General features: G+C 52.6%; 2 protein-coding genes across 2 annotated transcripts; both read right to left on the bottom strand.

Annotated features, from left to right (window-relative positions):
- Positions 1-1,245: 1,245 nt before the first annotated feature.
- On the bottom strand, positions 1,246-5,000 carry LOC34619283 (ethanolamine-phosphate cytidylyltransferase). Its single transcript, XM_026334537.1, has 7 exons — positions 4,842-5,000; positions 2,511-3,704; positions 2,336-2,459; positions 2,049-2,114; positions 1,777-1,854; positions 1,441-1,628; positions 1,246-1,395 (listed from the first exon to the last, which is right to left on the bottom strand). Exons 1-7 carry the CDS (start codon positions 4,998-5,000, stop codon positions 1,246-1,248), a joined length of 1,959 nt encoding a protein of 652 aa, XP_026190322.1.
- A 950-nt stretch (positions 5,001-5,950) lies between these two features.
- On the bottom strand, positions 5,951-9,487 carry LOC34619282. The gene is made up of 7 exons (XM_026334538.1): positions 9,334-9,487; positions 8,931-9,134; positions 8,232-8,795; positions 8,063-8,133; positions 7,151-7,707; positions 6,781-6,921; positions 5,951-6,347 (listed from the first exon to the last, which is right to left on the bottom strand). The coding sequence occupies exons 1-7, from the start codon at positions 9,485-9,487 to the stop codon at positions 5,951-5,953; spliced, it is 2,088 nt and encodes a 695-aa protein (XP_026190323.1).
- Between the last annotated feature and the right edge of the window lie 3,435 nt (positions 9,488-12,922).

Here is a 12,922-nt window from a genome sequence, read left to right on the forward strand (position 1 = left end):
ATAAAAACACTGCTTCTGTATCACTTGTGGCAGGCCCCCTCTTACACAGATTCCTGGGCAAAAGAGCCTTAAAATCACGCGAATATGTTAGCCCTCTTTTTACTGCACCTGTGGGCCAGAAGATGACACGGGACTCCTCTGCAGCCTCTATTCCCCTTGTCAGCTTTAAGTGTCGGGTGCAAACGGAGTGTAAAAAGGCCAGATCTGCGAATGAACAGATTGCGTTATTGTCCTGTGCTAAAGCTTAAAGGGAACAATAAAACCCCTTAAAGAGGGAAATATAGCTTTCAAGGACACGAAGCTGGCTCTTATCTATTTAAAGGGCCAGAAAATGGTGGACGAGAGTATGCTTCCTTGCCGCATTCAGGTGGAGGCACCTAAACTCCACCCAGCCTCAAGTAAAAGAATGTAAAAAGTCACTGCTATCTATTTGCGCGTGCAGCCTGCCCTCACAGCCGCCTCGGTGAAGCGTTCTATCCTTAAGGGGACGGGCTTTCGCGCACCCACTGCAGTGCCTCAGCGCTTGTGGTTTCTGCACCCTAGTTGGGGAATCAGGGAGCTAGATACCGTTTCGAGCCGCCAGAGACGCCATCTAAACAAAAAAACTAATACACCGAAAGGGATAGCCACAGGGCGAAGCAGCATGCCCCTGTTCGTGAGCAGAAACTGAGTTATTACTGGCCAAAATAGCAGACATGGAAGCAGCCCTCCTGCTCGCTTGGAAGAAAATAAGGGGCTCAGTCCGGATAGGCCATGATGGAGTGGTGTTTGAGATTGCTTATGCATTAGCTGTCCACATGCATAGGCATCCCACGGGCTGTTGCTCGTAGCCGGGGCCTCGTGGCTCCCATAAATCCCTCAAGAGTGACCGCCTGGGGATTCCACTGAAGCCTCGAAGCGAAGCTACAGTTCAGCTGCCAGACGCGCCGTCTGCCCTTTCAAGGACTGCCAGAAATGAGTCTCCTTCATCTCCCTAAAAAAGAAACGAGTCGCACCACACCACATGTCTATGGGCACGTCGGGAGAGGCTGTGAACCTCTTTGCTTCTACAAGCATGTAAAAGGAACTGATCACTAAATAATGTGAAAAGGGCTAAAAGGCTCTGAGCGCCCTAAAAAGTGCTCTGTGAGATATTACAGTGACATCAACGCAGCACCTGACACCTTCGAACTGGCCTAATTTACTCGTTCCAAAACAGTAAACCGTCTAACAATAAAAAAATCCATGTATCTGCTTGGCCACCATCTAGCATGAATACCTGTGGCGCAAGGAATCGCTTAGGGCCTTCCGGTTCCGAAGAAGCCTGGAGACGAGCTCCCTGGTAGTCCACGAGGAGAAACTCTCAACTTCTCTGTAGATACCCAGCTCCTTAGGAACACGGTACGGATCTTCATCCTCCTCCAGGAGCAGTTCAGAGGTAGCATCAACAGGTCCAATTGCGTGGCCCTCTGCACCTATACGGGCGCTCGAGAGCCTTTCTTTGTCACTCCCAAGGATGCCGCCTAGGGAATCTGCAGTGCAGTCTATCCGCGTGCCTCGTACTACAATGTGAATGCCAAGCATCTCCAACAGGTACTTAGGAATCGTCCATGGAGCCCCAATTATTACCTCGTCAACCATGCGCATTGCTGCACCAGACCGAACATAGCGCACTGATGCATCCAATGCAGAGGCGTTTGCCCGCCCGTCTACACGAACAAAGCGAAGTCACACGTAGTACTCGAAAACCGCCAGTCATGGACGCAATGGGAAGCAGGCAGAGGATTAAAGACTCACCGAGTACATTCAACGCGCGTTCGTTGACATTCATGACTGGGAATCCTAGGCCCTTCACAGCAGACACTGTAGCATCATCTGAAGCGGCAGGAGCAAGAATAGCAGAAATTACACGAAATAGATACAAATGAGGGAGTGTGCTGCGCCTGTGGTTCGGAGCAGCGCAGTCACCACTGACCGCTCCTCTTCCCCCTTCAGTTTCGCCTGATGCTCTGGACTCTCCATAGTTCCAACTAGGCTGTCTGTAGTACGCTTTAGGTGACAGTCCTTACCATGGATGCCAACGATAAGGTAGTCCCCCATCTCCTTCGCGATCTTGAGGATCCGAACATGCCCCACTGCGCACCGTAGCAGGCATACACAGCTCGTCATACGCGCACATGCATGCGCCTGTGTGTGGCCCTCTACACGCATGCAGCTACCCGTAAAGCCGTGCTACTCTTGAACCATGTCACCAGAGCCTAGGAGCTTAAAGGGTCACGCCCAAGATAACAAGCAAGGTGAGTCATAGCCAGGGATTCTTTTCTCTGCGATTCACAGCACGGCGAGGGAAACTAACCGTGCAGCACATCGAAGGATCCGTCAACGTAAACCACTCTGTCTCCTGGTTTCGGCTTTTTCGCTTCGCCAATGAACTGAAGAAGCCTCTTTGAAGACATGAAGACGCTCAAGTCCCCTCGGCGCTTCCCCATCTTACCGGGGCCCCTGTCATATGCCTTGTCGGGAGCCACCACCCCAGCGCCTTGGGAGGCCTTGCGTTCTTCCCTATTTAAGGAGTCTCTAAAAGCCTCTTTCTCGCTCCTCTCCTGCCCGTAAGGCGTACTGGAGGGCCCCACGCGAGCTCCAGGAAGTCCGTTATTCCCCCCCTCGCTCATGGCTTCTTCTACTTCTGAATTCTCCAGGGCTTTCCTCGCGAAGTGCCCCACAAGTTGAGGCCTGTCTACAGCTACTCGTTCCTCGCACATGTGCGCGGTGGCCTCCAGAAGCCTGCGGGTGATGGAAGTCGAGCTGATCCCCTCAGTCCTCTTGAACACCAGCATTCTTCCAGCCGCTCTGGGCTGTGCGTAAGCGTCCCGTCCATCAGCTCCGGCAGCCCAGTCATCTCCGTGAGCCGCTGCCTCGCAGTTTAGGGCATCCAAGAGGTCTGTCGAGACTTCGTACGGCGTGCCAATGACTACTTCATCCACCCACTTGCAGCTTGCCACGATCTCGGCGCGTTCCTCCTCGGTGTAGAGGGGCCAGCAGCCCTTGGCAGCGTATGTCCCCCTGTCGCTATTAACGCCAACAATCAGCCGCTTCCCCAGCAGCCGTGCCTGGCGCAGAGCATTGAAGTGCCCAGAGTGCAAGAGATCAAAGACCCCATCGACGAAGATACGGCCTGCCCGGCAGTGGGGGGGGGGCCCAACTGGAAGCCCCACAGAGATCCCTGGCCGCACTGCGGCAGGGGGTAGAGAGAGAGTAGAGATTCCAGAAAGAGAGTACGGCACAGCTCCCCCAGTATTCGGATCATATGCAAACACCAGAGGCTCTGCAGCAGAAGAGTCAGCAGCCACAGGGACGGTGCATCCTACGGAACACTGCCCTTTCTCTTTCGAAGCGTCGTCTGCTGCACCTGCGGTCTTGGGGGCCCCAGTGCCGTAAGGCTCCCTCTTCTGCTGTTTTTCTTCATTCGGTTCGTTCTCCTTGCAATCCTGACAGGGTCCGTGCTCAGCAACACTTCCGCCTGGACTCGTGGCTGCAACTGTTTCTGCTGTAGGCGGCGAGTCGGGTTCGAAGAGAGCCCTCAGTGCGGCGACGTCCGCCGCAGCTTTGGCGTGCAGCTGAGCATCGCAGAGGCTGCAGGAGCCACATGGGCCCCAAGCACCCTCACAGGGTTGGTCCAGCGAGGGCCCACCGTGGGTTCGGATGCGAGTCTGGAGGGCCTCGTCCTTGGAGATCAATTGGTATATGAGAATCAGGCGGTGCAAAAACGAGGTGTCTGTACACCCCACACAAGGAGGGGAAGCGCCCATCTTCGTGCGTCCGTACGAGGTAGGCAGCCGTCCACTGAGTTGCAGCTGTCGGGTTACCTGCGTGGTCTCCAGGGCAAGCGTTCCGACGCCCTACCCTGAGGCTCAGCCTCTAGGGGCTTCGGAGTGAACGCGGGTGTAGTAAGGAAGCAAAGAGCTACAGGGTGGGGACAAATAAACAGAAGACCCCATGGAGGGGACGCAAACAACTGTCTGGGCCAGTGGCTTGATCAGGTAAGGGAACAGAGGGCTGTCCGGAAAGAACAGCGAAGAAAACGACAATCAAAAGGTCAATATCAGTTGTATACCCAACAAAGAAAACTCTTCATATGGTGTACTGAAAGGAACGAAGGGAAGGAAGCATAATAGTCAGACCTGATGCCCTGTTGCTCTACCTCATACTCCTGCAGCCTGATGTGGCTGGGGCTGGCAACAGCAGCAGCAGGACACTCACTCATCACACGGCGTTTCCTGACGTTTCGTCCTACCTGTCTGTTCAATTTCAGTAAGCACAACCTACCAAAAATAGACGATAAAGGTCATTATATTTTGTCTGGCAGCACTGACGCAGCTCCATGAGAAAAGAGGCTTTAATTGCAGGCCCCCTTGTCGCAGCGCTGCCCATGGCAACACTTCGAAGTTTCCATGTCTACTGCCTTTACCAGGAACCGGGAGGCACTCAGTATCAAAAGAAAAATAATGGCCTGCTGTGGGGCCCCCAAAATGACATTACTCAGAGCAAAGTATCCTAGATGTTCTCATTTAAAGCGAAGCAGCTTAGCTGCCCCCACAGACAGTACCAGGAAGAGTCTAAAAGTTTCTTGTCAAGTCTGCGTAGGTTAGCCTACAACATGAATTAAAGATCGATTTGGGGAGGAGCTGCTCCTGTGTGTGGTCTAAAAGGATTTATTTTCCCACTTTTTCTTTAGGTCTCGGGCCTGGAGTCAGGGGAAGGGCTGTAGGGGTGTAGCTGGCTGACCTCAAGTGAGTCCAAGGCATTATGCCTCCAAAGTCAACTCAGCAAGCAGGCAACGAACACAGGTCCCGTTCGCGAACCGAGAGATGTGCCATACAAAAATATGAAGTTGTAGACCTCCCAGGCCGTGTACTGCCCGCCTCGCTATCTGGCAGGCTGAGCTGAACTCCAACATTGTCAACTACTGGAGTCATAGTTGACCAAATATTAGCGAAAAATTGACCAGCCGATAACTCCATTTGTGCGCCAACAGTGCTCAGCGATATACAAGATTTCCAACAATCAAACCCAGGTGTGCTGGTGCGATAGGTATACTGTGCAGTTAGCTGTGAGTGCTCGCAGTACTAGAGAACGTAACCACTCGCACCTGAACTGTCCCTTTTCCCTCGTCAGGATTGGAAAGGGGTGGTGCTGGCAGACGATGGAAAGGCATTGCTTGGTGAAACAATTTTTGATTAAGTTGGTATCAAGGTTACATTTGAGAGTCGCCCAACGGGAACCTCAGATGGGGTGCCATATCATAGGAATCTGTATTTAATCCAAATAGGTCAAGGGGCAAGAGTACATTTGAGCCCGTCACATGAGGTCTGCCACTGTAGCAGCAGGAAAATGTGGAGAATTGGTTACACTAGCAGATGAAAACATCTGCCGCCGCTGAGGCGGAATGACCTGAGTGTGGCATGGGTACTTACGAAGACTTAAGAGTCTCATAACCTCTTTAGGCATCAGCCTTCCTTCTACTGAACCTGATCCTAGCTAGGGCGATTTTGTTATGCTCAAAAGGGCGTGGTAAACGAGTATGGGTCATGGATTAGCCCGAATAGTCAACGAATCGCCTCCTATCTTCTATTCACTAATCACAAAGGCCTACTTCCCTCATCACGAAGTAGCCTATGCTGCTTGTGAGATAATCACATTAAGTTGTAACCAGTACAGACTCTCAATATCCTAAATCTCAGCTACCAAACCGTGGCCTCACCAGTTGCCATAGGAAGGAATCAACCCTTGGTTCTAAAGCGTAGACCCCGAAAACACATATTTTATGACTGTAGCCACCGCAGTCACCTGAAACTCCCGCCGCGCACTTTAGGGGTTGCTACATCGCTGCTACGAAGCTCCTAGCTGCCATTCAATTCGGCAGAATTTTTGTCCCCACAGCGGCAAAAATGGCAAAACTAAAGTGACAAGGTTACACGCACAGTGCATTGGGCTTTACATCGGTTGCGTTCTGCATATCCTGCAGTAAAACTGCAGCGACTCGCGTGCCTGCCTCTGCCCGCAGCACCGAATAGAATAAGAGTCCTTTAATACCTTCAATATAAAGAGTGGCTTCAGACGTGTTCCTTCGAGCTACATGGCCACTTGGTACCCCCGCCGTAGTAGAGCCTGCGCCAAAATAACAGCACTCAACAACACGCTGATGCAGGCGAGCACCCCAGCATCTTCCTGGCTGCGCCCAGCGCAACACCGACACTACAGGGCCGCAAGCTGCACTGCAGCAGCAACACCACTCATCACCTACGGGGCTGTGCCAACAAAAGGGAGCTGTACCGCTCAGTGAAGATCGATCTAAGCTGCTACGGGTACTAAAAACAGCAAGGGGCATACACACTTAGAATACACTTTGGAAAAGAAGGAGCACCATGTGACATACCGACTGTAGAGACAGCACCTGCCGTCGCTGTTCCGGGGTCCACGAGGCCATCCGGCTGGAAGTTGAACTCAAGACGCTGCAGCACGACCGCAAAAAAAACACCTCCCCCCGCTACCTGCATCCCCGAAGAAGACCCAAGTCTAAAGACAAACCCGTGTGGCTATAAACCCCTCTAACCGTCACGTGTCTGGAGGACATAGGGGTCGAGCAGGAATATCGCACTTGTTCAACATGGTCGGTGCCTTTACGACTTCGTCTGAAAAGCCACCACAGCAAGGCGCCAGCAAAGACAGCTTGTGCAGCAGCATCACCAGCATCAGGATGAAGTCGAGTCACAAAGTATTAGAGGAAGAAGCGGTGGGAGCCAATAAGCTCCGTGACAAGCAAGGTTTTCCACGCTCAACGTACCCACTAAGTTGGCCGCCGCAGGGGGTACTTCCCACGCCGGATGATTCGGCTGAGGGCGATTTGCTGCACAGAGCGTAGCAAGTGACAGAAAACGCCATCTTTTGGCGAGGGAAGAAAGCAAGAAAGACAAACTGTCAAAGCGGCGCGGAACGAAACAACGAGCAAGCCTCAAAGGGATGCAAAAGACATCAAGCGCAGAGGGCAAGTAGAGAGGGTAGTATGGCTCCGCCCAGATGCGAGGATACGCTCAAGGACGCCACGAGCCCGCATGCGGCGCTGCTCCAAAGATGCATCGAAACCACACAGATATACATTCACTCCATTCGCAGCTCACCAGGCAAACCCCCTGAGGGAGAAGAAGAGGCCCCCTGCACTGAAGACGCCCCAGCTCTTGCAGTCGGAAGCAGAGACACTGGCGGCGTTGACGCCTTCGGTGCTGCAGCCCACTGACGCATGGAGGCCCCTTGAGAGATCCCCTGCCCTCCAGCGGGTGATACATCAGCCGAAGCCGCCTCATGTGCCGGTGCTGCTGCCGCTGCTGCAGTGGAAGGCAACCCTCCAGAAGCGGATTCTGTCCGCAAAGCCGCTGGAGGAGGACGCGCAGAAGGGGGGGCAGCAGCAGCGGAGGCGGACTGGGCTAAGAGGGCCCCCTCAGGGGCCCCACCTGCACCTTTGGCAGCGGCAGGAGCTCCTAGCACTCCTGGCTGCGCCAAACTGCCGGCAGGGGAAACCAAAGGCCATCGCTTCTGTGCTTGAGCATTTATATTTCCTGCAGTTGCTGCTGATGCTCCGTGTGTGAGGTCTGTAGCGACTGACCCACTGGCGGCAGGAGTGGATACGGGGATTTGACTCAACAAAGAAGGCTTCGCCTGTGGCTGCTGCTGCTGTAGCAGTGGCTGTTGCTGCTGCAGCGCAGTGGGTTGTTGTTGCTGCTGCTGCAGAAGAAGAGGCTGTTGCTGCTGCATCTGAGTTGGTTGCTGCTGCAGCAGTGGCTGCTGCTGCTGCATCATCGCTTGCTGCTGCTGTAGCAGTGGCTGCTGCTGCGGCGGCGGGGCCTGCTGTTGCTGTAACAGGGATTGTTGCTGCTGCAGCAGTGGCTGGTATTGTAGCAGTGGCTGTTGCTGCTGCATCTGAGTTGGTTGCTGCTGCAGCAGTGGCTGCTGCTGCTGCATCATCGCTTGCTGCTGCTGTAGCAGTGGCTGCTGCTGCTGCAATAGAGGTTGCGGTTGCAGCAGTGGCTGTTGCTGCTGTAGCAGTGGCTGCTGCTGCTGTAGCGGGGCTTGTTGCTGCTGTAGCAGTGGCTGCTGCTGCTGCTGCTGCTGCTGCAACGGAGCTTGTTGCTGCTGCTGCTGTGGTTGTGTTGGTTGTACTGTAGGTGCAGGCATGTTGATGCTGCTGCTGCTGCTGCCCGGTTCGACGCGAGTGGGGAGCACGCTTGCTGCTTTGAGTTGCTGTTGCCTCTCTTCCCTATTGCGTTGCAGCTGCTTCCTCTCGAACTCGGGGAGCCTCTTGAGTGCATCAAAGGTAACAGCCATTTGCAGTTGCTGCTGCGGCTGCTGTTGCTGCGTGTGCTGCTGCATCTCTGACTCCGCTGTCGTGAGATCCTTGCTGCTGACAGCACCTACCAGATACATGGCAAAGAGGAGGGCATATGTGAGGGAGGGGTTATCTGTAAGGAAGCGGCGGCAGCCGTGGGGATGCTGTTGCGCCAGCTGCTGCATATGATGCAGCAGCTGCAAAAGGTGGGAGGTGGACAGACACTGCATAAACTCGCAAACGAACGAAGGCAGGACCCCCGGAGCAGCTGCGAAAGGGTCCGAAGGTGAGTATCCCATAAGGGAGGCAGCAGCCGCGGCAGCAGCACCGCCACTGGCTGCTCGACTCCCAGAAAGTCCAGCAGTAGCTGCTCCAGACAGCCCGATCACTCTTGTTTTCCCTCCGCTGATCTCTGGCCTTGAGGCTGCACGGCTCCCTACACACAGGACGAGAACACAGTGTCACCGCTGATCCCTGCAAGCCAGCAACAGCGCCCTCCTAGCAACGGCAGCAGCAGAAACGCATGGAGTGCTACATATGAACAACGTCGAAAAACGACAAATGGTCCTACACTTTGCTTCCTTGGTCTGACGGCCTCCCGCAACGCCGATGGCATTTGTTCCGCTGCCGTATGCCTCCCTCAACTCTGCCGTTGCCCAGTCCAGCTTCAGCTTGCGTCCCCTCAGCTCAATGGGCTGCTGCTGCTGCTGCTGCAGCAGCAGCAAGCAGCTCTCCAGATCCGGGAAGTCTACAAAGCCGAATCCCTTGGACTGGCCTGCGAAAAATATGGTAACAACCGGAGCCACGTGCATGGCCTCCTTCGGGCTTGCTTTTCCCATATACGTTTGGCAGCTGCGACAATATTTTATACGGCACACGGTAACGGCTCAGCATTTAGCGAAATATCCACTGAGCGACTGCGAAAAAAATGGAGAAGCTTCAATAAAGGGGCGCCCAGGGCCCACCCGTCGTACCTGATTCGGCATCGTACTTAACGCGAACTCCAAGGACCCTGCCAGCGACTGAGAGCACATTCTTTAGCTCCACCTCCGACGCGTCGAATGGCACATTGCCCACCCAGAGTTGAAAGGCACAGTGCCCTGGGCCCCCCGCTGCGCCTCCCTCCATCTTGCCGCTCCTTCAAACACGTGAAGAACACCCCCCCGAGACGCTGAAGCCGGGGAATGGTGCCGCAAGAGCCTGTCACGAACTGTTCGAAGGTATGCCGCTGCTCCAGTAGCCCTCCACCCGACGCCATCTGGCCTGAAAGAAACCGCTGCAGAGGTGTCAGGACAGCCCGCAATCAGGGGGCAAAGGCTAGAGGACTATAACCAGAACGAAGGAAGTCGAGCAATCCCTGATCCCGCCCACTTTCCTTCCAATATTTATGAGGAATACGTCGGAAGAAGAATACACACACAGGGATAAACAGTGGTGGCTGCTACCTTTGCCTTTGGCAGCTTTTGGGGCTTTACGATGCATGCGCATGCGAAAATCGTATTCTTTTTCATAAGCGCACACTGCTCAGGCCCTTATCTAAAGCCCGAGGATCAAAGGTAATGCAAGCAGCTCCTTTTATCAGAAACACGCATAGAAAAAAGTGCTTTCCTTGGCTTTGGCCTCCTGCTTCTCTGCTACTGCCAACTCTGTTTCTATGGCAGTAGGGCAGACGACAGCAGTTTCTTATTAATGACGGACTCAACTTACTGCCTTATAACATTACATCCCCCTTTTTGCGTAGTGGCCTCTGTAGAATGAGCCATACGGGTAAAGTGAAGATGAAGCATGTCGAGGCAGCGCGTAGAACAAAAAAATAGAGTTCATGCCTTGCAATCCATGCGTAGTGAGCTAAGCGCTTGGTAAAAGCATGCAGTATTGCGGTTCGCTGTAGTGCTGAAAGAAATATATGGTCGTACACCGTATGCCACATATTGGAATATGGCGGCAGGTGCTGAGTGCGCGCTTGTAACCCAAGGTGTCCCAAGAGTGTGGAGTGAGGACGCACGGTCTACATGATATGAAAACTCAATCAACTTTTACTTTGGGATACATGTGCATCCATACACTCATTACGTGTGTGGTACACAAGTGGACTAAAAACTCCACTTCGAATGTCGAAGCTGGGCTTATTCTTCAGTATCCTGTTTTCTTACCCGTTTACCAACTGACAGAGCGTATGACACCGATTCATGTGCTTCCAGACTGCCGGAGCGAGGGACATATGATCGCGCTTAGTTGCAATGCACCACTTTCAACCATAGAAGTTATATTTGATGTAGAACTGGTCGAGAGCTGCGAATCAATTCGTCCATTTATATGTCCTATTGAGTGCAGATTACTGAGCTGGATACAAGCAGATCCAATGTTGCGTGCCTGTGCGCTAGATACTTTGTGCAACTAATTGTAAAAGCTCGAAGTCCTCAGAAGGTAAAGCTACGCACACGCCAGCTGTCTCTCCAGTCATATGGAGAACTCTCAGGAGCGCGGGCAGGCGGAAACGGAAGGTGTTCAAATAAAACACTCGATAATTGCATATTAAATTTGTACTGAACGTGGGGTTGGAGTGTCCTACTCCGGAGACAGATGCAGCGCATCACTGGGTACCATTATATCATTTCGTGCGGTTGTTCCCCACTCATCCACCGGCAGTAAAGGCGATGGAATCTCAGCTTTCAACTACAACAGTTGCCAGGTGTTGATAGAGCTGAAAGCTGATCCAATACTTGATTTCCTTTGGCAAAAAACGCTAGGGGAAAAAGTCTTCTGGCAAAGGATGTAGACAGTGGCACCACGCCTTTTGAGCCGGAGAGACCAGCATGCACTCAGATGTAAACGTAGCAGCTCCATGGCTGGTGGGAAGGCAGGCTATCAGCTGACAAATTTCTTGGAGATGCTTTGATGAGGTTATGCTGACCAAAAACCTTCAACGACCGCACTCACGGGCAGCTGCCCGAGAATTGTATCAGCTGGTTGGAGAGGTATCTCGCTTTGTACCCTCCAGATGAAAGAAACAAGTGCTCCTTATTTTACTGGAGGGAGGAGCCCCTAAACGGTGTCACTATTCGTTCAGAGGCACTCGTCAATCTGATCACTACAGTCCAAGCCCTTGCACAGGCTCTGATTCATCGGGTTCTGCCGAAATCAGCTCAACAACACACTTGGGGAAAATTGAGAAAGCTAGTGCAGGGGATTTTACCTATTGACTGGTATATCAGGATATATGGAACTTTGGCTTACAAACGCTACAAATTAGGCAAACTGCTGCTGTTTTAGTGGCTAATGTCAGGTCTACCCGAAGCATCACGTCAGGTGGTCTCAGATTGGGCAAAGAGTCAGCGATGAAGCACCCTATTGGTGGGGCGTCCACAAATGATGTACTACTTGGGGCTTCAGGAGCAAACAAGCGCACCTAACGGTGTAATTAGCCGAGTATTTTCAAAATTACAGTAAGAGTTACTGCTGAAGGAGGTTTAGATAACTACTTGAGCCGCTGTCGTACAAATACCCAACTACGGTGGTGATGGCCACAAAAAGCCTTTCGCTTTCGCAGACTCGAGTGCATCTGCATGCCGTTCGAAGTTGTCAATGTCCCAGCTGAACTGCAAAATTAAAGTAGTAAGAAGTTAGTGAGCATATCAAGGATGGCGGATGGCTATCTGCATGAATGATGCCTTTGTATGAGCCAAAACGTTATGAGGCACCTACATTACCGACGGCATACAATTCAGCTGTTGCAGGACACGCAATTGTATGCAAAGCAAGCAAAGGCTCAGTATTTGCAACAGTTGTGCTTCTGCAGTTCCGTGTGTCGCCTGAAGAAATTGGGCCAGATTTGGCAAAAAGTGAAGTATTCAATGCATGACCTATACGAATACCACAGGAACGCTGCAAAGAGCGCTTGGCTTGTGTCCTATGACTACTAAAAATTTTGATTTCTTGAATTGCTCGGCTCGCTGCTCCACTGACTGATCTACTTTAACAAACGCAGGGTGCGACTAGGACAGAGCAGGCTGGTGGTACAGCGTAAAGTGTTATCGGCCGCCTCACAGCTCTTCCAGTGTCTGCGCTGCTCAATTATGAGTGTCATTCCTAAGTAAAGGCGGAGCTAGTGATATAGATGTGGGTGCTGCTCTTCAACCAGGCTACGGGCTCTCCAAAACACGATGTTATTGTTTGTCACTCCCATCACTTCACCCAAACCGAGCAACGATACATAATGCGGGAAAAGAAGCCTCTATGCCGAGTGATGGTGAGTGAAAAATTGCCGGTGTTACTAACGTAGGCGTCATTCTAACCACCAGTCCTACCGTAACTGTTTAATGTACCACACGAAGAACTTCAGGGTCGTGATAATCCTACAGTTGTTCGCTGGCTTGGGTGGCTCCTGTAGTACGACTTTGCATCGATGTAAAGAGCATCACCACCGTGATGTCCGACGCGCTCTCGCAGCGCCCCAACAATTTACTGCTGCACAGCGCAACAACGATTGTCTGTAATGGGATAGGGATTCTATTAAACTCGCGTTAGTTCTATACGTTGACACACGCGCATCCGCTACTACGG

The sequence above is a fragment of the Cyclospora cayetanensis genome, unplaced genomic scaffold, assembly GCF_002999335.1.
Source record: "Cyclospora cayetanensis isolate NF1_C8 unplaced genomic scaffold, CcayRef3 CcayRef3_contig_44, whole genome shotgun sequence".
Lineage (NCBI taxonomy): Eukaryota > Apicomplexa > Conoidasida > Eucoccidiorida > Eimeriidae > Cyclospora > Cyclospora cayetanensis.